The following is a 27,483-nucleotide window of genomic DNA, read 5'->3' as shown; positions in this document are numbered from 1 at the left end:
GTTTTTCTTCATAAGGCAAGTAAGAGATAGTATAGCATAGTGGTTAAGGGTACAGACTACAGAGCCAAGATTTGAATCCTGGCTCTACTACACAACAGCTCTGTGACCGTGGGCAATTCCTTTAACCCCATGTGCCCCAATTCCCTCCTTTGTAAACTAAGAATGAAAAGAAGTACCACCTCATAGGCAACTTAACTATATCTAAAGCACTTTAAGTAGTGCCTGTCTCACAGTAATACAGGAAGTTGATGGTTATTTTTTTTTAAAGATTTTATTTTTATTTACTTGAGAGAGAGAGCGAGCGAGCATGCACACTCGAGCAGGACAGAGGGAGAGGGAGACGCGGACTTCCCGCTGAGCAAGGAGCCCAATGCGGGCCTCAATCCCAGGACCCTGGGATCATGACCTGAGCCAAAGGCAGACGCTTAACGACTGAGCCACCCAGGCGGCCCGAAATGTTGGTGGTTATTATTCGTTTCTATAGAAAAGAAGATCTCACTCACTCTGTAAATGAACACGACCACACTGGTCACTTGAGAAGGAATCCTATCGCTGCATGTCTTGGAATGTTTCAATCTACACTCTTAATTACCATTTGAATATCGTTTATACTTTGTAATTTCTACAGTGCCTCGTACAGTGCTTTATGTGTTAGAATTCTGTAGATATGTGTTGATTTCATCCAAGTAAATGAGAAGCCTAGAAAGTGATGCTGTGGCTATCCTCCAACCTGTGTGCCAAGATTAAAACACCAGCTCCAACACTTCCTGTGCACTCTTGGGAAAGGTACCTTCTCTGGCCGGTTACTTCATCTGCAAAATTCCGTTAGTAACAGTACTTACTTCTCAGAGTTCATGTAATATTATTTTGTATATAATAAGTACTTAGATGTTACCTGGCATATAGTAAGCACTGAGCGTTTAATATTAATTTCTTGCTTGTTTTCTATAGAGCCTTCCAATCTAATATGAACTGTTTATTATGCACACGTAAAAAGGTACATGTTTTAACCACGTTCTTTTGTTTCTGTTGTATATCACAGACAAAATGGGGAACTTTAAAATAGTCAAAAACACAAATAATGAATTTTAGAAGAGTCAAGGTACTTCCTGCAAGATTCATGGTGATGTCTACTGTGTCAGATTAAAAACAACCCAAAAAGTGGTGGTCTTGGTGATATCTATTTATTCCATTTTGCTCTGAAATTTTCAGAAGCTAGAAAAATGCATACAATTTGCACCCGATCAATGTTCTGCAAACCGCCTACAGGATTGTGTGCATACCCCAGTAAGATTTATTGCTAACCAACATGCCATGCTAAATTGAAATCAAGATATTACACAATTTTCCAATAAAGAGGTAATTTTATAAGTTGGTATAAATGCTTTATGAGGATGTAACTGTTGGCATCTCGTTATATTTCAATAGCTGGTGGAAAATGAGATAAGTTAGAAGGTTTACAGAGGGTCAGAGCTCATCAGATGACAAGATCATCTTTTTTATCAGCTCTAGAGAGCACATTCACAGGCTAATAACTAAAGTTATTCTTTAACAATTGGAACAGTCAGTATTTCCAAAACATTCCAACTAAGTGCAGCTACTATGGGAGATTCTACTAAAACACGAAGAAATGAAAGAAAAAGAATCCTTGAGGAAACTGCCTTTGTGAATCTTGATTTGATATTTATCTTTTCTTCTGATATTTACCTAAGAACTGAAAGAATACCATATATATCCACCTGCATATTCTACTTTCCAACTTTATTGAGATAAAATTGACATAATATTATAAGCATGATATTGTTCTTTAAGTAAGGCAGTTTCTTTTCAGCCTATTTAGAGTTTTCTAATTCAGGATTCAAATTTAAATAACAGACATATAATTCTTCTGATGATACTTAGTATTTAAAATATCATCAAAGAGCCTATCTTCTTATTGTCTTATATATATTTTTCATGCACTCTGGGAAATTAAAGAAAGGTCCTTCTCTACAACTTTAAATGCACCTCTCAGGGAACAGTTTGGATATCCAAACTCCTATTGTTAAAAACTGCCAAATCCATCCTTCAGTTCAACTCGTGAGTCAAGAAACACTAAATGGAAGCAGGAGGTAGCCCCTGTTCCTGTTCTTATGGATGTACCATCAGACCTGTTCATGATGTACCATCAGACCTAGAGCTCAGGCTGCCTGCCTCCCAACCTCCAGCTAGCTTTAACCCCATAAACTGTGATTCATTCTTTTCTAAGCAGATTTATACACCGTGTTACATCATAGCCCCCAAACCTTCAAAGATTTGCGACCTCCAATGTAAAAACTAATTTAGGTGAGGATACCAACACCACTGGGTGGCAGGCAGAATAATGCACCCCCCCACCACTGTCCACTTCCTAATATCAAGAACCTGTGAATCTGTCACCTTATATGGCAAAATGACCCTACAGGTACGATTAAGTTAAGGACTTTGAGATGGGGAGATTATCCTGGATTATCTAAATGGCCTCAATCTAATCACATGAATCCTTTAAAAGTTGTCCAGGTTGTAGTCAGAGAGAGATGCGACTACAGAAAAATGGTCCAAGAGATGCAACACTTCTGGTTTTGAAGATGAGGGAGATGGCCAGAGCCAAGGAGTGCAGGCAGCATGCAGAAGCTGGAAAAGGTGAGGAAACACATTCTTCCCTACAGGCTCCCTATCTACGCTTTGATTTTAACCCAGTGAGGCCCATGTTGGACTTCTGACCTACAGAACTGTTAAGACAATAAATACACATTGTTTCACTAAGTTTGTGGTAATGTATTACAGCAGTAACGGAAAACTAATACACACAAATGAAAAAACTAATACACACCATTCAAATGGCAAAGATACATCTAACAGCGCCTTAGTCAATTGATCAAATAAGCACCAACATAACGAGACAACCTAAAAGGATTTATCTCCTGATATGACATCACCCATATGGTATTCTTGTCAAAAAGGTTTACCCTGAATCTGATCATGAGGACACAATCATATAAACACTAATTTTGGGACATCCCTTAAGACAATTGTCCTAGACTTGACAAAAATGTCACTGATATATTATGTGTCACTTATACTCAAATAAAAATAATTATTTTTTAAAATTGTAAAAAAATAATCCACAAAAAAAGGCACTGATGTGAAAAGCAAAAGAAGAGGGAAAACCGTTCCCTATTAAAGATATAACAACCGGGGCTCCTGGGTGTGGGGGCGTCTGCCTTCGGCTCAGGTCATGATCCCAGTGTCCTGGGACTGAACCCCGCATTGGGCTCCCCGCTCAGCGGGAAGCCTTCTTCCTCTCCAACTCCCCCACCCCCCCGCTTGTGTTCCCTCTCTCGCTGTCTCTGTCAAATAAATAAATAAAATCTTAAAAAAAAAAAAAGATGTAACAACCAAATGCAATGCACACTCTTTAACTGGATCCCAGATTAAAAACAAAAGTTATTAATGACATTTTAGGAATGTCATTGGGAAAATACGGTCTACTGGGTAACACTCCTGCTTCACTGTTGAATTTCTTACATGAAATAGTAATATTTTGGTTATATAGGAAAATGTTCCTCAGTATAGAATTATTATTATGACTTAATACAGCATCTTAACATAACATCTGCCATTTATCTTCAAACAGTTCAGCCAAAAATTATGACTATGTGTACGTATTTGTATACACACACAGAAGAAAGAGAAAGAACAAATGGATCAAAATGTTAACAACTGGTGAATCTAAGTGAAAGAAATACAGCGCTTATCCTATTACTCTTTCAACTTTTCTGATACAAAGTTAAGGGGGAAATACCTTCCTGGTTCCCTTCACTGCCTACCTTGCCCCGTCCCCTCACAAGCCGCCAGCAACCTAACTGGAATAACTCATGTTCTTCAAACAGCCCATACTCTTCCACTAGCAGATCATGTCTTCTGCAGCGTTATTCACACCTCAAGGCTCAATAACTAGGGTTGGGTTTTGATATAAGGTAGAAGCTTCTACATGATACTAAAATACCACTTTTGGAAACAAGCTGACCAAGTATCAAATAGGAATCATCATTTGATGTCCTTTAATACTGGCTTTGCGTGTAAGCATTCTTCGCCTCTCTTAATATTGTTTCTCTTACCCCATACAATCTTTAACCTCTATTTCTTGAATTTCATCATGCCCATTTATGATCTGAGAGAATCACAAGCATGGCAGTAAACCATGGACAAAAATCAGGACTGGCCGCATCAGAAACTACTACAGAAACATTCAAGTGCTGCCTGCCTCTGGATCCCAGCCCGCATCACTTCTGAGTATCACAGGCAGCCCAGACCAAAGCTCACCTCCTTCCTGTAGGCCTCGTTGCTGTCCATATGGCAGTTTACTGACATCAAAGAAGATGGAAGAAATTATCTAAATTCACCAGGCTAGTCCCATTCCCTCCCTTGAACTGTATAGAAGAGTCACTGATATCTCAATTACCTCTCCCGCCAATACCTTTTTCCCTGCATGCTAAGATTTTGCAATGCTAAAAATAAGGGGGAGTGGGGGAGGGTACTGGACTAACAGATGGAGGATTAAGAACAAAAGACCTCCCTGACAGGGGGAACAAGAGCTAAAATGTTTGTATACCTACCATAATAGTACAGAGGAACAAAAATTGAACTTGTAAATAAAATTAAGTTGTTCTTCTGAAACGCCTGTCTAGCTACAGACAGGAAAAGGCCCAGCATGGTTTCTATGTATGTTATGCTGTTTCTAATAGAAAGGACACAATCAAGCCAAAACAAACATCTGTTAAACAGTTAAGTTTGTTAATGAAACAAAATTGCAGCTGGTTTTATCAAAGATCAAAAGTGAAGCAAATTAGAGAAAGGATGTCTGAACAAAGCTGGTTTCTAAAAAATAATGGCTCAAGAATTCTAAACCTACTTGTCAAATTAACACAAATCCTTCCTGGATTTTACTTAGACCACTGATTAGTATTTATTTTGTAGCTTTGTAAAGACCAGACTCTCAGTTTAAATCTAATAACATTCACTCTAGAGCTTTCGTCTCTATAGTTCATTTTGCAGATTTTTCAAAAGACTACCTTTCATAAAGCAAAAAGTTTTGCTCTCCATTAATATTCTGTGACTTAAAAGGCTCACATATAAAAGGAAAAACAACAGTATACAGTCTGCAGCTCCTGGAGTCGGCTGTGGGAAAGCAGTCCGGCACCAAGCAGAAGCCTAATAACGGATTAGCACTTCACAATGCACTGCCATACCTCCTCTTCTTACGTGTACAAACCCCCCATCACCACCTGAGGACCGTTAGATAAGGGCACCTACACACAAATACAAATGGGTTTTTTTCACGGCCCTGCTAACTCAAAATGTCACAAACAAATTACATGGCTGACTCATTTGCTAACTTTGATTTAGTCAGCTAATTGATGTTTATGTACTCAGAAACATCAATAGATCACAGAGATCAAGGTACCTGAGAAGATGCAGACAATGCTGGTGTAACTAGAGATGAGCAGTTTCATCAAATCTACTGTAGTTTAATGAGCTAGCCAAGAAAACAGTTTGTAAACTAAACAAAAAGTCATGGACTTGACAATCAAAATTTGCCATTGCAGTGATAACAACGACATTTTCTCATGTACCCTTTGTACATGATTAATGCACAAAGAAAAGACATAAAAAGAACAGAGACCTTCATTCTGAGAAACCTTAAAATGTACTACTTATTAAAATACAGTTTGTAGAGAAAGAATGAATAAAAATCTTTGCCATTCCACATACAATGTGAATGAATCAGCAAATAGCACTTAACTGTTAAATAACTTCAAAGCTATAAAACATAGATCTTCTTGGCACTGCAAGTGTATCAAATGTGGTTCTTATAAGCCAAACAGGTACGTGGAATACAAAGGTAAGTTCCTGAAAGCTGCTGAAAATATCCAGAATTAGTCAAAAATCCACACCCCTTGGAGTCCCTGAGGCTCGGAAGAAAATGACATGAGGCAATCAGAAAACAGACTGATCTACATATAGATCATCCAGGACAGGATCATGTGTTGTTGAAAAGGCAGCTCCAGGATCAAGTACATCTAGGATCCGAAGAGTTAAAAAGAATGTTTAAGACTCATTATGTCATGTATCATATGACCTCACTGATATGAGGAATTCTTAATCTCAGGAAACAAACTGAGGGTTGCTAGAGTGGTGGGGGGTGGGAGGGATGGGGTGGCTGGATGATAGACATTGGGGAGGGTATGTGCTATGGTGAGCACTGTGAATTGTGCAAGACTGATGAATCACGGATCTGTACTTCTGAAACAAATAATGCAATATATGTTAAGAAAAAAAAAAGAAGATAGCAGGAGGGGAAGAATGAAGGGGAGTAAGTCGGAGGGGGAGACGGACCATTAGAGACAATGGACTCTGAAAAACAAACTGAGGGTTCTGGAGGGGAGGGGGGTGGGGGGATGGGTTAGCCTGGTGATGGGTATCAAAGAGGGCACATTCTGCGTGGAGCACTGGGTGTTTGCACAAAAAATGAATCATGGAACACTACATCAAAAACTAATGATGTAATGTATGGTGACTAACATAACAATAAAAAATTATTTAAAAAAAAGACTCATTATGTCAGGGGCGCCTGGGTGGCTCAGTCATTGAGTGTGTCTGCCTTTGGCTCAGGTCATGATCTCAGGGTCCTGAGATCGAGTCCCGCATCGGGCTCCCTGCTCAGCGGGAAGCCTGCTTCTCCCTCTCCCACTCCCCCTGCTTGTGTACCCTCTCTCGCTGTATCTCTATCAAATAAATAAAATGTTAAAAAAAAAAAAGACTCATTATGTCAGAGGATTTAAGATCCTCTGACATAATGTTGCTACTTTACCTGAAGCCACTTCATTAGAAGTCTAGAGAGTCCCATCTTGATCAAAGCTCAAAGTGGAACAAGCTGTCATACCCCTCAGAGTCCAACAGAAAGACTCATTCACTCTTCATTTTATCTCTCCCTTGACCCAACTAACTAGTCTGAGACAATCTAAGTGCTCTCTCAATAATGCCTCAACAACTGGTATTATCTGCTCACAATAGTAGTCCTCAGATAGTCTGCTATTTGGAAGAACTACCGAAGCTTAATTATAGGAACAATATAAACTACAATATTTTTCCTTCCCTGACCCTGAAACAGCAGGTATTTGATCCAGCTAGACTTCTACATTGTAATAGGTTTCTGTCCAACTTTAGTCATTCTAAAACTGACTTTCATCCATACCAATTCCAAAATTCAGGTTATACAGAAGAGTATATTCTACAATGTTTAGGGCTTTATCCCACTTTCAGCTGAATACACATAGCTAAGCACTCTTTGAGAAATGTGACATCTGCAATACAAAGGACACCAATTCAAAGGAAAACTAAGAAGGTCAACAGAGAGGAGGACACTTGGACTCTATAATTAGCAGATAAAAAATACACACATTTCTGCCAAAAAGATCCAGAGTCTGAGACTATGAACGATTCCCCTAGGGCCGAGAGACTTCTGGAAGCCTGCCACATCAAAGAACAATATGGACTAGTGAATGGTCCTTCACAAAGTACAGGCAATTGGAAAAGCCCCAGAGAAAGACAAGGAGGGTCTCTCCAGGGCAGGGATAATGGGACTGGAGAGGCGAGGACAAAGTGGAGAAAACCAAAGAAAGGGATCTAAAAATAAAGTTCTTTTATTTATGGCATTTACACAACACAAGAAAGCAATGTAGGATGTACACTAATCTTATATTTACGGAAATATTTCATACTAATAACATTGCCAAAAACCCTAATAAAATATCTCCCTAAAAGGGAGTCGGGGGACAAACAGAATAAACAACTGAATGAGCCAGGACCACAAGTGATTTTTAACACAGTTTTGCCTCTCAGCCCCATTTTGGATAGTCTGTGTTCCTTTTTAAACTCATCTTTACTTTTTTCTTATGGAGAGTATCATTGTTTTTGTAATTCTGTTTGCAGACTCTAATAGTTATTTCACTTCTCCAAGAAAAAAAACATCAAAAGCCCTACCTGATATTAGAAGCATCTCCCTTTCCAACTACAGCAGCCTAAAATGAGAGTTCCCATATTATGTACTGTAGTGGAAACAATATTTGATACTTAATAAATTACAGCAAAATATCGCCAATAAAGTGAAATACCAAGGAATCTGTTTAAAACTGAACTGATTTTATAAAAATGCTAAAGCCCAAATATTCAAATGGAATCTTAATGCTACAAAGTGTGTGGTGATAACTGAAGTCTCTCTTAGAATATTTGACTTTCCAAAGACCTCATAATCTGACCTAATTGAGCTTTACCGGTTTTAATGAGAAACACTAATACTATCCTTTAGGAGTTCCCTCACCAAGTCAGAGATAAAGTTTTATCTTCGGTGGTTTAATTCATTTCCATATCACCTCACCAAAGAGAGTTTTCTTAAATAAATACAAAGAAGTTATGCTAAGGAGCCAGTGTGGTAATATCCAATTTGAATTCTAGACTATCAGAAGATGTGCAATTACATTTCAGAAAGGAAGGAGTCCTTCTATTTTAACTTGCATTGTATTCCTCCTAGCAGCCATGCATAGGAATGATGATGATGTTAAATCTAATTAGACACAGATTTACTACTTTCCCTACTGCTTTCCCATATTGCTAATATTACAAATAGTACCTGCTTTAAGAAGTGTAATAAGCTCACTGCAACTACCACAATTTAAAATGCCGGAAATCTATTTGTTGAAGGAAACTGCTTCTAAACATCTGAGGAAATGGGAGAGAGACTTTTACTGTTAAATGAAAAGCCACCACCACTGCTGACCAGTATACAGCCCAACAGTAAAGACGTCTGGAGTCACACTGTCTCCTTAGAAACTGGGCTTCACCACTCACCACCTCTATCAGTGATCTTGAGCAAATTACTCAGGCTTTGAGCCTGTTTTCCATGTGCAAAATAAGGATAATAATCCTATGGCTCTCCCAGTTATTGTGTAAGTCAAGAAGACAATAAATGTAAAGGACTTGGCATACTGCCAGTGTTAAAAAATGTTAGTTATTATTTTTACAATTTTTGTTTTCATTTTCAAAATTAAATGAACTACTCAGGAAAAGTAACTAGAGTAACAGCTTCTCTGAGAGACATCAGTTGGCTAAATTGTGAGATGACTCCATCTCTGTACAAACAGTTGTCATTTATATCATAAACATTCTCCCACAATACAAACACTAAGGATTTCTAGCACATCAAGAACAATGATAATCTGCCCTTCGAATGTATTAGAGAAAGTACTATGTACACGAAACCGTAGTACAACCAGTCTACATTGAGATCCATGTTCAGCAACTATAAAAGTAAGAATAATCAAAAGCCAACAACTAGCACATTATGGTTTTAGTATAAGAAACAAAAAATATCTTCTAGAGTACTAAAATCTTCACATTGGCTATCTGACATTCTGGATCCCTTTGAGAATCTGGTAAGATGAAAACAAAACAAAAAACCACAATAGACCCTAACCTTAGAAAATGTGTGGATACAGAGACTTTCTATTGGATTTCTGTGGCCTATCCATCTATCTCAAGCTCATTCATGGGCCCAGGTTAAGAACTTCTATTACATTTACTTAGCAAGTCTACATGGTTGTAAACTATTTACCACTTGTAATCTTAAAGGGCAATATTACATTTTCAAGGAAAAATACTATTGCAATATACAATACAAACAATATATTTGCTTCTGGTCAAATTGATTTGATATGATTTTTATTAAGCTTTATTTGTTCTTTTTTAAGGATTAAATTATTACTACAATTGGTCTCCAAATTCCATCAAGTAAAAATTTTAAGGACACCTTTTCTGTTTTCCTTGTTCGATGATGATACTAACTGGACAATATAAAAAGATCAGCATCATAGAAAGAGCAGTAACAATTGCAGGCTAAGCAGTAAATTACTGTGTTCTCAATTCTAGATACTTTCAGACATGAATTTTCCTTTAGACTAAAAATACTTCCATACAGATGCTGCATGAAAAAAAAGATAAGGTTAGCAAGAAATGATGGGCTAAGTTAAAGAGAAGGATAGGAAAGGGACAGTGGAAAATTTGTAGTGACTTCTATCACAAGTAAAGATATCCCCTGGATCACAAATTTATTGAAACATTCTATTAAGGTGCCTAAAGCTGCCTGAATTAGTCCATGTACCTGGTAATTATAAAACCTTAATATACCTCAGGGTAATGTAGAGGTTTTAAAAACAAAGATACCCAAATCCATCAAAAATGGCTCTACAGGGGCGCCTGGGTGGCTCAGTCGCTTATTAAGAGTCTGCCTTTGGCTCAGGTCATGATCCCAGGGTCCTGGGATCGAGCCCCGCATTGGGCTCTCTGCTCCGCGGGAAGCCTGCTTCTCCCTCTCCCACTCCCCCTGCTTGTATTCCTGCTCTTGCTGTCTGTCAGATAAATAAATAACATCTTAAAAAAAAAAAAAGAAATGGCTCTACATTCCCTTAAGGAATTTCCCCATGGTGTATACGCTTTTATAAAAATATTTAATGAGAAACAGAAGTGCTTAATGTGACTGTCAGACACAGGAATTAGGATCTGAGTCACTCAGTACATTTTTTTGAAACAAATGTTATTAAAAAAATTTCTTTGTAGGTTTACTTCTTTCTTTATGCCCACATTTTCTCACAAAGAATTGAGGGTTGGTTACACAAAACACAAATGCCACCAGAAGATAAATAAACCTGAGGAAAACTAATAAAATAAAAATACGATTAAGAAATAAATGCTAGGGTTTAGATTAGTCTGTGGAAGGCAAATCACCTGGTCCTACCCAGTTTCTGGAGTAGGCTTCTATCAGCTTAAACCACTGAGGGAAGCAGAGTCCATCTCAAGAGCTGGCAGTATCCAAAGAGGAAAAACAAGCCACCAGCTACACAACTTTTCTTAACACTTGGGTTTCCATCACTTCTAGAAATGTAGTCAACACATACAACCATCCTTCTAACAACAATGAAAGGCCCAAATATAAACAATTTGCTCTTGCTCTACTTTGGTTTTAGTTTGGGAGGTAACCTCAGTAGCTTTGAAATGAGAAAACAAAAATCCTACTCCAATACTTAAAATTGTAGCCGTCACTTGAAGAGAAATTTGTCATACATATATAAATACTACAGAAATAACATAAGACCCAAAGAAACGAAAGACTGTAAGAAAAGATACGGTATGAGACAAAACAAACGTTCACTTTCACCCACTGAGAAGTGGACAGTAATATGACTTTAAATAGGCAGGATTTGGGTCACATATTAAAAACAATTCCAGGAATGCAAAGGTTATCAGTATTAACATAACTAGTCCATAGTCGTCTTCTCTGATAATAATTATTATACCTCAATAAAGCAGAAAAAAATAAACTATAAATAATTTTAAAATTTTAAGAGAGAAAATAGACGATGGTCTTTCTTAGATTTTTGAAATATATATGGTCCTGCCTTGATGAAGCAGGATTAAAGTTCTCTACCCAGGTCCCTTCAAGTATTCAACCAGTTAGTTTAAAAAACAAATCACATAATCATCACACTAAATTCTTAATTGACCGGCAAGGAAGCCCTCAATACATAGTAAAACAGTATAGAACAATTTACATTATAAACAATGTATACATTTTAAAATATGAAAGCCTGCGCTTAAGGAAACAGTTGATTTTATTCAACTTCCCTTGGGACTTTTGTCCATATAAAATTTAACTGAAACTGTGCAAGTCAGATGGGCAGTATTTAGAACATATTAACCTTCTCTTCACTTACCTGGTCTTTCTCATGGGGTAGAAGGCTGACAGGTGGTAGCGAGGATGGGAAAGCACTGGGATATTTGGGAGCCCCTTTGCCATCTAAGCTTCCATAATTGACCCTGTACTGCGGTCCATCTTTCAGTAACCTCCCGTTGTTCACTGCGCGTTTAGCCCCTAGTCGCAGCCGCTGCTGAAAGGCTGGGTTGTTGGTGGTGCCTGTGAGATCACTTTGACTTCTGAGATACTTCTCGATGTTCTTCAGGGAGGAGCCATTTGGCTCCTCAAGTCCTTCAATTGCTCTCCTTAAAAGTTTATTCCAATCCACATTGCGGAGATCATTACATGATCCCCTAGACCCCTTGGTTGACTTCGGAAAAGTGCCTGGTTTAACTGATGAAAAGCGCCCAGGGTTGTCTGGGTCCTTATAGGAGGCAAGGCCTTTGTTGGTGACTTTGAGAACTGAGCCATCCTGAACACTGAGCTCCAGCTGCTCTGAGACTGTCTTCTTATCCAACCCATGGGAAGTGCTGACTGCATGGCAGATTCTCTCTTCAGAGGGCCTTTGCTTTTGCTTTTTTATTTTCTGTATAGCTTCAAGAATCCACTCTGTGTAAAGTGGGTTTGCAAGTTTTACCATGGTTGACAAATGACTTCTTCAATACCAAAGTTACCCATAGAGGTTCTCCTTGTATTTAACAGAACTTTAACATTTAAAAGTCATTTACAACTCAACAAACGGGCAGAATATTCCAGACCTTATTAAGCAAAACCTCACAAACATCCATCCTTAAGAGATTAAAAACAGGACACACTGGCAATGTTGATAGTTGTCTTATTTGACCAACAGGAAAGACTGCATTTGGGCGAAGAACATCTTTAACAAGGAAATCAAGACCTTAAAGGATAAAAAGGGGAGAAGAGGCTCTTAATAATGGAACTTCTAAAAATAAAAGGCTCTTTAGTATTATTTTTCACATGCAAAAGGACCACAGAAGTAATGACAGGCAGGTATTATGTAACAAAGCCACACTGACTAAATTTCCTAACCAGAAACTGGGTCATAGTCTCAGAAGGAAATTTTTTTAGGATTTTCATTTGTTATTTATATGAAGTCATTTATGGGGTATTTAAAAGATCATACTAAGTTATTAGTGGATTAACCCTTATTGAAATTAATACAATTACATGAATGGTTCAAGATATATGTCTATCATAAACATAAAACCAACCTCAAAGAAAAAGTCTATGACACAAAAACTCTGAGGAAAGTAAAACTGACCCTTGAACAATGGGGGGAATTGTCAAAAATCGATGTATAACTTTTGACTCCCCAAAAACGTAACTACTAATAGCCTACTGTTAGCTGGAAACCTTACACAACATAAACAGTTGATTAACACAATTTGTATGTTATATGTATTTTATACTGCATTTTTAACAATAAAGTGAGCTTGACAAAAGAAAATATTATTAAGAAAATACATTTACAGCACTGTATTTATTATCAAAAAACAAAAACAAAACAAAACAAAAACCACGTGTAGGTGGACCCACACAGTTCAAACCCATGTTGTTCAAGGGTCAACTGTACATTAACTTTACTTCAAGAAATCTTAAACTTGAAAAAAAAAGGCAATAATCCTGATTCTCTTTCAGCTAGATATTATATTTCCCAAGTCTCACATGTAAGAAAATTTCCCAACTAGCCACTTCTACAGAATCATATCCTCCCATCCCTTTACAAAAGGTCTGTGACACTGTCTAATCCACAGGTTAGAAAACTGAAACTAATATGGTAATATAACCCTTCACCTTTTAAATAATATACCATTCTAGGTATCTTAATACCTGCTCAATACAAGGAAGGTTCATACAAATCCGATTCCAGATAAACAGTGGTACTGCTCTCTGAAAGCCTCCTGGTGTACACCAAAACCACCCTACATCTCCAGTCTGTATTGAGTGCACCTGCAAAGAACACCAGGAGAAAGTGCCCTGGCCCGGGAGTTTGGTCAGACCTGGGCTCTAATCTTGCCTTCCACTGATAATATCCACATATGAACTCTTTTTATAGTTTCAAGTTTACAGAGTAGGCTCACATGTAATTTGTCACTTAATCTGCAAGACAACTCTATGGGTAAACTGAGGTTCAGGGGAAGATGGAACTCACTCAAGTTAACAGTCTATAGTAAACTTAAGGCTCAAATGCCATTATTCTAAAAAATCCAAGTCCAGCGCTATCCTCACCTGAGCCACACCTGCCTCTGAAATCAGACTAATGGTATGAATACTAGCTCTACCAACATCTAGCGGAGACACCCTGGGTAAATGAGTTAAGTTTCAGTCGCCCTACCTGTAGGGCAATAATAGTATATCCCTCACAGGAGTGTTAGAAGAGAATTACGTGAATATGATATCTAAATAGTCAACATACAGTAGCTACCCTCACTTCCCATTAATGCAATGTCTGTACGCTTTGAAAAATACCTCATAAAAAAATTAAATTTATCTCTGGTTATTTATTTAATGTACCTACAAGGGAAAAATAACATCTTTCCTCAAAACTTTAGCCAGATATAATGAAAAACATAACATTTGCTCTGTTGCTGAAAAACTGGGCCATTGAACTATACTTGATCAGTCAGCTTGAAAGAGGCAATTTAAAAAGGACTGTCCCCTTTGCAATCAGTAAACTGTAGGTTCACTCCATTTTTTTTCCCCTCGGATTCAGAAACCTGGGGCTAAAGGGACTGGAGAGGTCATCCCATCTTATCTCTAGTTATCCAGTAAAAGATCCCTTGTTCAATAACCCCAAGAGATGGGCCATCAGTCTTAAAATACCTCCAGTGACAGAGAATTTATCACTTTTTGAGGCAGTTCACTCCACTGTTGGACAGCTCTAACTCTAATAATATATTCTTTGCTCACAGGAGCCAAAATCTGTCTTCCCATAACTTCTACCCTTTAGTCCTGGTTTCCCTAAAACAACCCCAAGGAATTCTTACTAATTCTTTAATATGACAGGCCTTCAAGTATTTGAAAATAAGAATCTTGGGGCGCCTGGGTGGCTCAGGCATTAAGCGTCTGCCTTCGGCTCAGGTCGTGATCCCGGGGTCCTGGGATCGAGCCATGCATTCGGCTCCCTGCTCAGAGGGGAGCCTGCTTCTCCCTCTCCCACTCCCCCTGCTTGTGTTCCCTCTCTCACTGTGTCTCTGTCAAACAAATAAATTCTTAAAAAAAAAAAAATGAAAAGAAACTTTTGAAAATTTCTAAAACTGAACTCCATTCTACCTCCCGCCCTACTTTAGACCACTCATATTCCAGTTCCTTAACACTTCCACATCACATGGTTTCCAAGCACTTCCTTCCTTCTTTTGCTTATTCACTAGTTTGGCTAATGCCCATCTTAAAATCTGGCAGTCCAGGCATTATCCAAGTATAAATGTAATCCAAGGTTACATGAACTTTCTTAACAGCCCTGCCACACAATTGACTCATGCTAAGCATGCAGTCCAACTAAAAATCCCAGATCTTCTTCAAAAATGCTGTCAAGCTGAGTCTTTCTATTCCCTTCTTTGTGCAAATATAAATGCTGGAATTTAAAATTTACTCCAGTTCAAGTTCATTTCGTTGGTGGTTTGAGTCTATCTTCCAACCTGTTAGATCATTTTGAATCTCGATTCTGTCATCTATGTCATCTACAAATCTAATAAGCACTCCCCTTTGTGTCATTATATAAATCACTGAAAAAATGTTAGACTTGGAAGATGGTGTGTTTAGGAATGAACTCACTGACTTTCATAATGCAACTACTTTCGAGATAGAACATGGGAATCACTGTGTTATTAAGTTTAGAACAGGACACATCTTTTCAAAGTAAAACAGTTTGGGGCAAAATTTCATTAGAAGACATTTCACTATGTCCAAATAATTTTTTCATCTTTCATCATTTACCCAGGATGAATCAACTAGTTTAATTTGATTGTACAAAATACAACTACAGGAAGCAGGAGGAGAGGTCACAGAGAAGTATCCAATATTGCAAAGGTGGTCTCAGGTATTTTGGTTACACAAGTAAATGAACATACCTTAAAACAAAAACTAATAAATACTCAAAATATACCTTCATGACAAGCTATTACCACAATCTTTACAATCAACAGAATCATTCATATCCATTAACAACACATTTCATTAAGACTGACATTCTGTATCTTAAAATATAATAAGGGAAAATACCAGAACTGGAACTCCAAATGTATTAACAGTCCATGACAAAAAAGAAGATTGTCCAAATCTTCAAGCAAATCTGCCAAAGGAAAAAAAAGTAAATGTTAATTTGGTCATAAAGACATCCTTCAAATTCAGGAACCATCTATCGATCTTCACAACTATCCAATACAATAACTGCAATGAGCTTATTAGCACTTTACTTTTGGTGCTATATTAACTCTTTCCTACCACTTACGGTTATTTAAGAACATGAATTCAGGACAGGAAATGAAGCCCCAAAGCAGTGCTTAAAGAAACAAATTTGGGGACGCCTGGGTGGCTCAGCCAGTTAAGCGACTGCCTTTGGCTCAGGTCATGATCCCGCTCCAGGATCGAGTTCCGCATCAGGCTCCCTGCTCAGCAGGGAGTCTGCTTCTCCCTTTGACCCTACCCCCTCTTGTACTCGAGATCTCTCTCAAATAAATAAAATCAAATCTTAAAAAAAAAGAAAAAATTTTGCTCTTAACTTAAAGACCAGATATGTTTCCCAAATTTTAAAAACTCAGGTTGTGATAGGGGCACCTGGGTAGTTCAGTCAGTTAAGTGTCCGACTCTTGATCTCAAGGTTTTGAGTTCAAGTCCCACGCTGGGTGTGGAGCCTACTCCAAAACAACAACAACAGGCTGTGATAGAGTCTAAGAAAGAATCTTATCACGGGAAAAAAAAATCTTGGTATTACTCAAATAGCCCGGCAGGTATAACATTTTGTCTGAAAACAAGAAAGTCAAATGCTGTTTGAAGCTCAGTTACTAAGTTTCCAAGAAACATTCACTATTTGTCCCAAAGGTCACCTGGCATCTATGTATTGACTGGATGTCAAGATATGGCCAATAACTGCACCTAAGAGAAGAATGTACCAGTTTCCTCAAGAGTCACTTCAGGACAACAGTGATCATTTTCACTTCAAAGGCAAAAAATAAATTTAAAACAACATTGTGAATAACTGCATTTTTGATCTTATACAAAACAACCAAGCAACCTTAGATCCTCCTTTTCCCCTCCCCCAGCCACAGACACACACACACACACCCCACTCCTCAATTTAATCTCAAAATTAGCTCTCATCTGACACCAACCAACAGAGTTAATTAGGCAGAAGCAGATGTAACTCAGCAGCTCTATGCTACAACCAGAATCAGTGTTAAAGCATACACACACACAGAGCTAGGAGAGGAACAAAATCAGTAGTCGCTTATCTGTAGCCAATTCTCAACTAAACACATGTATCTTATCCACTGCAAATTTTTTTAATCTTAGGCAGGTTTGTTACTGACATCCCGCTGCCCCACTATAAATTGGTATATGCTAAGAGAATAGATTGAAAACCAATTTAATTTTAGTCTAAGCAGTATCTAACTAGAAAGGCAAATCTACAGGAGAAAAAATGCATAATTCATTCAAAAGCCAAATAGAAATGCTTTTTTCCCCGATTTGGAATTAGCCACACCACTTCTCTTTTTCAGAGCACTAGGATTTGTTTTACATGTAGATAGGACATTCTATCAGACATACAACCCTAAAAATCATTATTCTCTTTTCATTTTATTTCTCTAAAATGAAAGTTGGACTAAAAGGCTATCAAAAAGAGAGGGAATCATTCCAAATTAATTCTGGGGACTCATGCGACATCAAATTAAATTATTCTATTTTCTACAGTTTTGAATCACTTTATTTTTAACTACAAAATAGTATCAGTAAATTATATGGTTGTATGGATGTATTTACATCATTCATTACAAACTATTCTAAACAGATCTAGAGAAATGCTTAGTCCAACACGAGCTTTTGGCTTCATTAGTATTATATAAATATCAACACTATTCAGAAATATTCACATCAGCATAAGAGGAGTCAAAATACCCTGGATTATAAATATTATGTGAAACCTCCTCAACGCTTTCACTAAAGCTGTGTGTTGTTTCAAAATCAATGTCATTAACACTCGAGTCGTATCATAGATGAGCCAAAAACAGTGGTTAAAAAAAATAAAGATTAACAATAGAGTTCACTCTTTTGTCATCCCGGGTTTTACTTGCTAACAGTTATTTTTAGTTTTCTCACTTTTATATGCTCCTGGATTCTTTCACAGCCTATTATGTAACTGAGTGAGGACCCACAAATCTTAACAGTATCTTCTGAAACAGAACATACAGTGCTTAAGGGAAGAGACCTTAACTTTTTTTCTTGTATAACCACTCAGCACAGGCTATTTGCACACGTGCTCAAAACAGTGTCCACAGTTAACAAGTATCTGCTACCTGACAACATCAAACATCATCCCATTTGTTAACTTTCAAGTCCTGGATATAACTATTTCCCAGAAAATTAATGCTCAAGGCCCCAAATATGTGGATTGGAAGAAGAGGATACAAATATTAATCAAAGAACCACCAACAAAATTTAGGAAGATATTCCCTGTATGCAGCCCTATGGTAGGTACTAGAGGCATAAGAAGCAATTCAAAAACAACAAAGCACTGTTTGGTAGTTCTTCAAAAAGATAAATAGGAAATTACCATAAGACTCCACAATTCAACATCTAAGTATATACCCTGATGAACTGTAAACAGTTACTCAAATAAGTACACACACACACACACACACACGTTCATAACAGCACTATTCGCAATAGCCAGAAAGTGGACGTAGACCAAATGTCCATCAACAGTTGAATGGAAACTGGGTGATGGGCATTAAGGAGGGCACACAATGGAGTGAACACTGGGTATTACATGCAACTGATGAATCACTGAACTCTACTTGAAACTAAGAATACACTAATGTTAGTGTATTAATACTAGTAATAATACACTATAATACACTGAAACTAATAACACTGTGTTAATTAACTGAATTTAAGTAAAATAAAAATTTTTAAAAGCAATAAAGTAAAAAGTTAAAAACAAACAGATGAATGGATTAACAAAAGATGGTATATCCATGCAGTGGAATATTATTCAGTCATAAAAAGAAATGAAATACTGACACATGCTACAGTGTGGACGAACCTTAAAAATATGTTGCAAAAGAAGCCAGACACAAAAAGTCACATATGGTATAATTCAATTTATATGAAACAGCCAAAATAGATTAATTCATACATAGAACATAGACTGGTGGGGCCTGGGGAGTGGAGAGATGAAGAGAAACTGCTTAATAGGTAAGGGATTTTATTGTAGATTGATGAAAAGGTTTTGGAACTAGATAGAGGTGGTGGTCACGCAACACTGGGAATGTACTAAATGTCACTGAATTTGTTCACTTTAAATGGTTAAATCTATATTATGTAAATTTCACCTAAGTCATTAAAAAAAAAAGAAGAAAGCACTAAACTATAATACCAACCATTTTCTGACACCTACTGTGGGTCAGGCGCTTTATAAAGATTATCAGTACATGTACACAGATTATCAGTAAACCTTAAAACAACTCTGTAAGGTAGCACTGTTGCCCGATTTTGCAAAAAGAAAACTGAGACATGACTCGGTCAACGCTTCAGATCACTAAGTCATGAATGATTTTACTTCAGATGCTAAAACCTAAACTCTTTCCTGTGTCTCCACTGGCTTTCCAAATTAGACTCCTTGGATCTCTTGTGAGAAAGTGCCTCAGGTATCACCTCCAGATGCCCCTGTGGGTTAAACACAAGGGTTACATAACTCCTTGCACCCAACAAAGGAGCTCCATTTTAACACTCCCATTCCTAATAGGCTTCTCCTGAAGCTTGACTTCACAGAACGGTTCGTCTGACTACAGAAGGGTAAAAGTCTGGAAACCAGTGTGACTTTACCTTGCTGAGTGGGCACAACACCCCTTGAGTGGATGGGACGTAAACTGGACCTTGAAAGACAAGGTAGAACTTGGACAACCTGCCCGGTTTCTTCACCCAAATGAAATGAAAATACAAATTCTTCACGGTCGAGTAAAAACCGACACCGTCTCAGAAGCCCTACATCTCTTTGTCTAACAGGAAGCTTTTAGCAATCTTAATATTTTAGCATTCATTTTCCACTTTGTATTATGCTCATTTGTGTCCTGACCTCATCTCCCTTACTAGAACTGTGAAATTCTTAAGAGCAGGATTCATGTTTGATTTCACCTTTGTTTGCCCCTAGATTTCCTAGAACCACTGCTTGAACACGAGAGGGGTGCCGTGCCTATTTGCTAGATGAACGCATCAGTGAATGAATGAAGGGAATCTAGCAGAGGGCACAGGAGCTAAGAATGAACTGCCTAAAAAAAGGGACACCAAGTCAATGTGCATGCCTTGAGCCAGTTAGGCGCTGAATAGAAGTAAGAAAGTTGGATGTAACAAAAACCAGGCTGGGGCGTGTGAACATGACAGATGAAGTAATAGGAAGCCAATGCAGGAGTAGTGACACAATACGGCATAGTGAAGTGCACCCACACACATGCACAAATTTGCTGAATGTCTGAATCACTCTGGCAATAGTATCCATCCAATATAAGTTGAAGGGAAGGATGACTGCACAAACAAAAGCAACCAGGACTTCATCTCTCCCAATATCAATCTTGTTCAACTTATATTTATGAGCCTAACTCACCAGCAAGCCCAGAGTAGGCACTCAATAAATGTTAATTGAATTGAGTATTTAATTCCCCATTTTTTGAGGAATAATACTAAATTCTTTCTCACTACTCATTAACATCGAGTGTTCAATTCACAAGCTAATAATGTTTTCCAAGGATTTTTAAGAGCCTAAATCACCATGAAAATTATCATTTCAACTAATACATATTATATTAATTGGAAGTTTAATTTTTCACGTCATGCTCTCCTAGTTGACAATATCCTTGTTATGTCATTAAACTGTAATTGTGTAAAGCTGCTTCAACAAACAATAACTGAACCATCAATAAACTATTACGGCTTCCATAATCCCTAGCAAAGATTAGTTTCAACATCATCATCACAAATTAGTAGAGACATGCCCCCAAATCTCCTGGTGAAGCCCAAGAATTAGATTTGCATAGTCATCCCCACATCTAAGTGCTCAATAGTTTCAGTCTCTAAACTTTAATCACACTGTTAGGAACCTCACAGGAAGTATGATCCCTTGTAAAACAGAGGATTTTAGAGACAAGATGAAAAGTCATTTGAAGTCATCAGGCCTTTGGAGCCAGGGTACACTGATTGGTAATGATATTATTATAATTAAGCACTCTCACTTAAGAAATAACTAAATTTAGAATGTCTTTTTTTGGCATTTAAAAATTCCTATTCAACCCTAGATTTCTTCCTAATTATAAATTAGCTTTAACCAGGTTTAATGACAAAGACTGAGAACGAAGTATTGAGAAAAAAAATCTGACATCTGAGTATTTAAAAAATTATTTTGAAAATACAGATCTTAAGAATTCTGCATTAGCTTTATTAAAAATGTCTTCAAAGAGGGTATCTTGTATAGCCTGAAAACCAATTACGGTTCCCCTTTGAGAACCTCAAGAAAACTACAGATCTATTTTTAAAAATGAACACATGTACATATAGTCATTTGCATACAATTTCAAGGGTGTATAGGACCTCTATCACCTATCCCAAGACGCCTTAAGGCCCACTAACTACCTACTTTAACATACACAGAGAGGTCAATAGTTTTACTGAGTTTCAAATAACTATCTCTATGTGTGCTTTTTTTTTTTTTTTTAAGATTTTTTGTGAGACAGACCACGAACGGTGGTGGGGGGGAGGTCAGAGGGAGAAGCAGACTCCCCAGGGAGCCTAAGTGACTCTGAGGCTCGATCCCAGGACCCTGAGATCATGACCTGAGCAGAAGGCAGACGCTTAACTGACTGAGCCACCAGGTACCCCTCTGTGTGCTTTAATGAGGACATGTTACATTATAAGTAAGAAAGTTACTCTCATTGGTTTTGGATATTATCAAATAGGGGTCTGAAATCTTATTCAACAAGGAGGTGTGCTGTGATGGGACATACCTAGAGAGTTCAGGGATCAAGTCCCCACTTTGCCAGCTACCTAAGCTGTGGGATACTGGACATGTTAATCAATCTAAGTCTCAGTTTTGTCCTCGGTGAAAAAGATTATACATCCCTGTTTGGCAGAACTGTTAAGAGGAATAATTGAGATAACAAATATGAAAGAACCAAGGATGGTGGCAGACACATAGCAGGAACACAATAAAATGCTAGCTCATAAAAGGAAAAAGGGCAATACAGTCAGCTGGAGACCTGTAAAATCTAATCTGGTTGAACTTTTGTCTATATGATCATTTTCTCCTAAGAGACAGGGGAAGTCAGCACCTGGCCCTTAGTTATAGTTGCAGCCAAGTAAAAGTTCAAGACAGCACACAGAAGAAAGTGAACAAAAGCAAAAATAGATCTGTAATGGCAAGGATAGGGTCAAGAACAGTGTATTTTACTCATAATCATACATCTTTTAAGGTCAATAAAGCTTTTAGAAGATAATACCGCACAGGAGAATATCTTCTTGACCTGAGGGTAGGAAAAGAGTCTTAAAACAAGACACAAAAAGCACTAACCATAAAGAAAAGACCAATAAATTTGACTCCATTAAAATTAAGAACTTCTGTTCATTAAAAGACACCGTAAAGTAAGTGAAAAAGCAAGCCACAGAATGGAAGTAGGCATTTGCAACACAGACACATGACAAAGGATCTGTATCTAGAGTAAATAAAGAACTTCGAGAAATACCAATAAAAGACACAAGGCCAATTTAAAAAATAAATAAGGGGCAGACTTGAACAGGAATTTTACAAATGAGGAAATTCAAATAGCCAATAAATGTATGAAAAGCTATTCAACCTGATTACTAACCAGTTAAATGCAAAGTTTACCAGATTCGCTAATTTGAAAAGCTGGCAAATATGAAATTTGAAGAGGACAAGAAGCAATGGGAATTCTTGTATAGCACAGAAGGAAATGTGGTCTGGTACGACACTTTGGAAAATAGTTTGACTAGTACCTAGTCAGGTTGAAGACAAGCATACCTCATCGACTAGAGCGACCATACAACTCATCACCCAGACACTTTTGAGAATTAAAGGTATTCTATTAATAATTACACTGTGACAACTAAGCTAGCATAAATGGTCACCCTGCCTATGAACTAGCAATTCCATTCCTACGTATACACCTTAGAGAAACATATGCATGTGTGTAACCAGATGACAAGTACAGGAACACTCACAGCAGCTCTTTTCACAATTTTCCCAAACTGGAAACAACTCAAATATCCAACAGCAGAATGGATGTTTTAAAAAAAAAAAAAATTGTGCAAGATTGTGAGTCTTACAAAAAGGTGCTTAAAGGTGCTTTGGGAATGCAAATTAAAACATTTTCAGGGAAGAAAAATATCCATTCATCACACTTCTCCCAACCATGCAATATTACCATTCTGCAAGCAAAGACTGATAACTGTAGCTCACACATCCCCTACTTTCATAAAGCAATTTTCTTTCTGCCTACTTTATACAAATACAAGCAAGTATATGCATGTGGAAAACTGAAGGTATTTTGTAGAAAACGATCTAAGAGTCTGAAAAGTCACCCGTTAGGAATCCTGGCATTTAATAAAGCCAGACCAGTTGGTTAACCAGTATGTAAAAATCCATGAAGTTTTTTGAAGTACATTAAAATTACTTATTAAATTCCTCAGCTACCTTTCCACACTCACCCTATTTTACCTTTCATTCACATTATGCCTTACATGTGACAGTTTCAATCTTATCTTCACAAGAAGTACATGAGATAACATTTGGCATAACAGCAATGACAGAACACCCACTCTACTCAGAGGCCCAGGTATGGCTGGTAAGTAAAACTTCTACTGATCATGTTATCACCCCCAACCAGTCATTCCCCTAAATTCCTCCTTTAATGTTACCACCTTCCTCTATCTTCTCTCTCTCTCTTAAGTCATCATTTCACCTCCCCAACCTTCAACCCTAAGTAGAGGTTCTCAGACCCTAAGTAGAGGTTCTCAGGTAAAAATCTTATCCTTTACCGAAACATGCAATATTTTCCTATTCTTCTTAAAAACATAAAGAGATTGCCCCAATTCATTTTGATACATATGTGAAGAATTTATGGGTAAGAATGGAATGAATGGAGTGTTTTATTTCAGGGCTATCCCCGAAAATCTAAGATACACAAGTAAGACAGAAGAATGTACTTCACTCACAATTATACCAAAATAGTAATGATGATAACTTTTTTGGAGCACCACAGAACACTATCCCAACATAATTAATTCCCATTTGCTACTTTCATCTCCTCTCCATATACAGAGGAGTCTTTATATATACTCTACCTTGGATTTCTTCCTACCTCCGCCCCAAACATCCTTGATACTAGGTTTATGGTTCTCTTTTCTTATTTTCCACATCTGTAATTCTTTATCACTATTATCTCACAACCTCTGTCCAATACTCTGTTTATCACATCCCAATACATTCTCCCAATTGCATGGCTTAAACTCCTTCATGGGGCACAGGAAACCATTTGTAATCTAGCCCCTCCTCTTCCTTTGCCCCTTGTCTCCCACAACTTCCTGCACTCTACCCATACCAAAGTACTTATAAATTCAAAAACACACAATGTCCTTTCCCAAGGTAATACTGGAGCTTCCCCGAGACAGACACCCTGCCCAGACACCAGACCTTCAAGACTTCAGCTCAAGTTTCACCCAAGAAATCCAGCCTGTCAACAACCTGGTCTCCCAAAGTAACACCTTTCTTTGCCCTATTCCCACTCCTGGTGCAGTCAACCAAATCACATTCACCCAGATCCACTGCCCAGCCCCACCCATTTTTTTTCCCACATCCACCACCTTTTCTCAATCCCCGTAAGATCTTCTGCTACAGATATTATGCAAGTTCTGCTTTGCTGTCTTATCATCATTCAAGAGTCTCCCAAGCATATCCATGTCATTCTTCCATGTTTTTTTAGTGCTTCATAGACCCCAGACTTCAATTCCAGTGCCAATTCACCCAGATACCTGCTTCCCACCACAGCAACAGTACTTGCTCCTCACTATCTACTCTGCACTGCTCTCAATACCACTCCATATCCACCACACCCAAACCTATGCTTGCTGCCCCAGATAACTGCAATCCCACCTTTCTGCATCATTTCACCTGTCCTCACATACCCCTCAGTTCCCCTTCCACATCTCCAATGTTGCACCTCTCCCTACCCTCACTTTGCACCTGCTTGCACACCTCCCGTTTCCTCTCGCACCCACCCCCTCAGTCTTTCTAGACATTCACGGGCCCCCCACCGTTCCCACCAGGTCACTCCCACTCAGAAAACCCCTCCAAACCCCCGCCTTCCAACCAACCGAGCCCCGCCCCACCCCGGTATCGCCCCGCCCCCTCCACCACCGAGCCCCGCCCCCCGCCCTGGAGGCCCTGCTGAGGGGCGGGGCCTGTCCCTCCTCCCTTTTCCCCCGCCCCCTACCGTCACGCTCAGGGGCAGCCTGACCCCGAGCGGCCCCGCGGTGACCCTCGCGCAGAGGCCTGTGGGAGGGGCGTCAGAAGCCCCCGATCCCCCCACCTTCCGCCCCCCTCCCGCCCAGTCTCCTCCCCCTGGGAATGTGCAGGGTGGGTGACAGACCTGGCCGCGCGCCACCGCCACCGCGCCTGCCGGGGGCGCTGCCGCTGCCTGAGAAAGAAGCCGCGGCTGCCGCCTGGAGGAGGTGCCGTCGCCTCCGCCACCGCTGCCGCCGCCGCCAGGGGTAGGAGCTAAGCCGCCGCCATTTTGTGTCCCCCTGTTGTTGTCGTTGACATGAATCCGACATGACACTGATTACAGCCCAATGGAGTCTCATTAAACCCGAGCCGCGGCCCCGCCCCGGCGCTGCTCCATTGGACGAGACCACAGACACTTAAGGCCAACCGTTGGCCTGCGGGTCTGTCCGTCACCCACACACTAGCCACTCTGCAGCCCATTGGGGCAGGTTCCTGCCGGTCATCTCGCCTCCGCATAGACACACCCCTCGACCCATCATCCCCCCTCCGGAACCACCCCGGGGGTGGGTCCACTGCCAGTACCAATCAACAGACTGCGGAGCCCGCCTCTTCTGGGCACCTATTGGTCCAGGCCTTTTTCTCTCTCCCAGACACCACGCCACCTCTACTGCCACCTACCCGCCCCCTCTACCTCTAGACATGGATTGGATCTACTCGCAGGAGAAGCGCTTGGCCTTATTGGCTGAAAGCAACGCCAATCAGAGGGTTTTTTCCCTCTCCCCTCCCCCACTCAACCCCAAATCCCCTAGCCCGCAGCTAAAGTTTGTGTGAGAGCTGATCGCTGGCGGCGGCCGCAGGATTTAGGGGTGGGCGCGCGCGGGCGCGCGCGGGCGGGCACGCGAAGTTAAAATTCGAGGTTCTCAGTCGCCAGCTCCCGCGGTGGAGCGCGCGGACGGGCGCGCCGCCCGGAGCGTTCCATCCCGCCCCCTCCTCCACCCTCTCCCGTCCCGTCCCGGGCGACTACTCGCCCGCCCCCTGGCTCGCATCCTTACCCCCCACACCCCCCTACCCTGCAAGCCCCAGGCCGGGTGCAGGCAGAACGATGTCGCTGCAGCCTCCTCGCCATCCCATGCCGAAGGGGAGCAAGCCCCCTACCCGCCGGGCGTGCACCCCCCGGCTCCACACTCGCCCGTGTCTGCAAGCACGTGCACCGTTCGCCGCTGCCTCCAGCCACCCCGGTCCCCGGCTAACCTCGCCTGCAGCCCGGCCAATCGCTTGCTGCCCTTTGTTGCTGCAGCCCGGGTCTCCCCGCTGCCTTCCTCAGCCTCCGCCTCGTCCTTTGCCAGCCGCCCGGGTCCGCAGCGCCGCGCTCCCCCCGCCCGGGACCCACCGCCGCCGCCTCCTTCTCCTCCTCCGCCTCCTCCTCCTCGGCTCCGGGCTGCAGCGCACAGAGCCCGAGGCAGCGCCGCCCAGCCCCGCTCCCCCCGCGCCGCCAGCTAGCCCGCCCGGCCCGGCCGGGGGCGCAGCCTGGACCCCGCCCGCCCCAGTCCCCGCCCCGGGGGTACCTGCCTCCGCCCTGGGGGGCTCCGCTTGCCGCCCTCGGGGGAGGGCGGGGATGCCGGTGTCCGCGGGAGGATGGGGAAGCCTGGGCCGTTTGGGGCGGGGAGTGTGCCCGCCAGGGCTGGGACTGAGAGGTGCGGTCCTCGCCAACGCGCCCCCCCCTCCCGCCGCTGTGGGCCCCAAACTTCGTCCTCCGCCCGGGCCTTACACCCTCGGGTGATCGCAGCAGTTTGGGGGTAGGAGATGCCTCGGGAGCTGTGTCTACCCTGATCAGGAGGAAGAGGGAGCAGTGACATTCAACGACCGCGGACAGGGCACGGCGGCAGCATCCTTGGGTGGGAGTGGGGATGTC

The 27,483-nt window shown here is 40.4% G+C and overlaps 1 protein-coding gene across 5 annotated transcripts in view; it reads right to left on the bottom strand.

Annotated features, from left to right (window-relative positions):
• Positions 1–26,993, bottom strand: part of KAT6B (lysine acetyltransferase 6B) — a 180,107-nt gene extending 153,114 nt beyond the window's left edge. The window contains exons 1-3 of one of the 5 annotated variants that reach the window (XM_035724229.1): positions 26,962–26,993; positions 16,070–16,139; positions 11,847–12,725 (exon numbers count right to left, since the gene is read on the bottom strand). In XM_035724229.1, the coding sequence (XP_035580122.1) occupies positions 11,847–12,467 (621 nt within the window). In that variant the 5' untranslated portion in view covers positions 12,468–12,725; positions 16,070–16,139; positions 26,962–26,993. Of the gene's footprint in view, positions 1–11,846; positions 12,726–16,069; positions 16,140–25,716; positions 26,072–26,822 lie in introns of those variants that run through there. The other 4 variants (XM_027595982.2, XM_027595981.2, XM_027595983.2 and 1 more) reach the window with 4 other exon arrangements.
• Between the last annotated feature and the right edge of the window lie 490 nt (positions 26,994–27,483).

The sequence above is a fragment of the Zalophus californianus genome, chromosome 15, assembly GCF_009762305.2.
Source record: "Zalophus californianus isolate mZalCal1 chromosome 15, mZalCal1.pri.v2, whole genome shotgun sequence".
NCBI lineage: Eukaryota > Metazoa > Chordata > Mammalia > Carnivora > Otariidae > Zalophus > Zalophus californianus.
The sequence above is the reverse complement of the archived record's forward strand: the minus strand, read 5'-3'. Positions and strand labels throughout refer to the sequence as shown.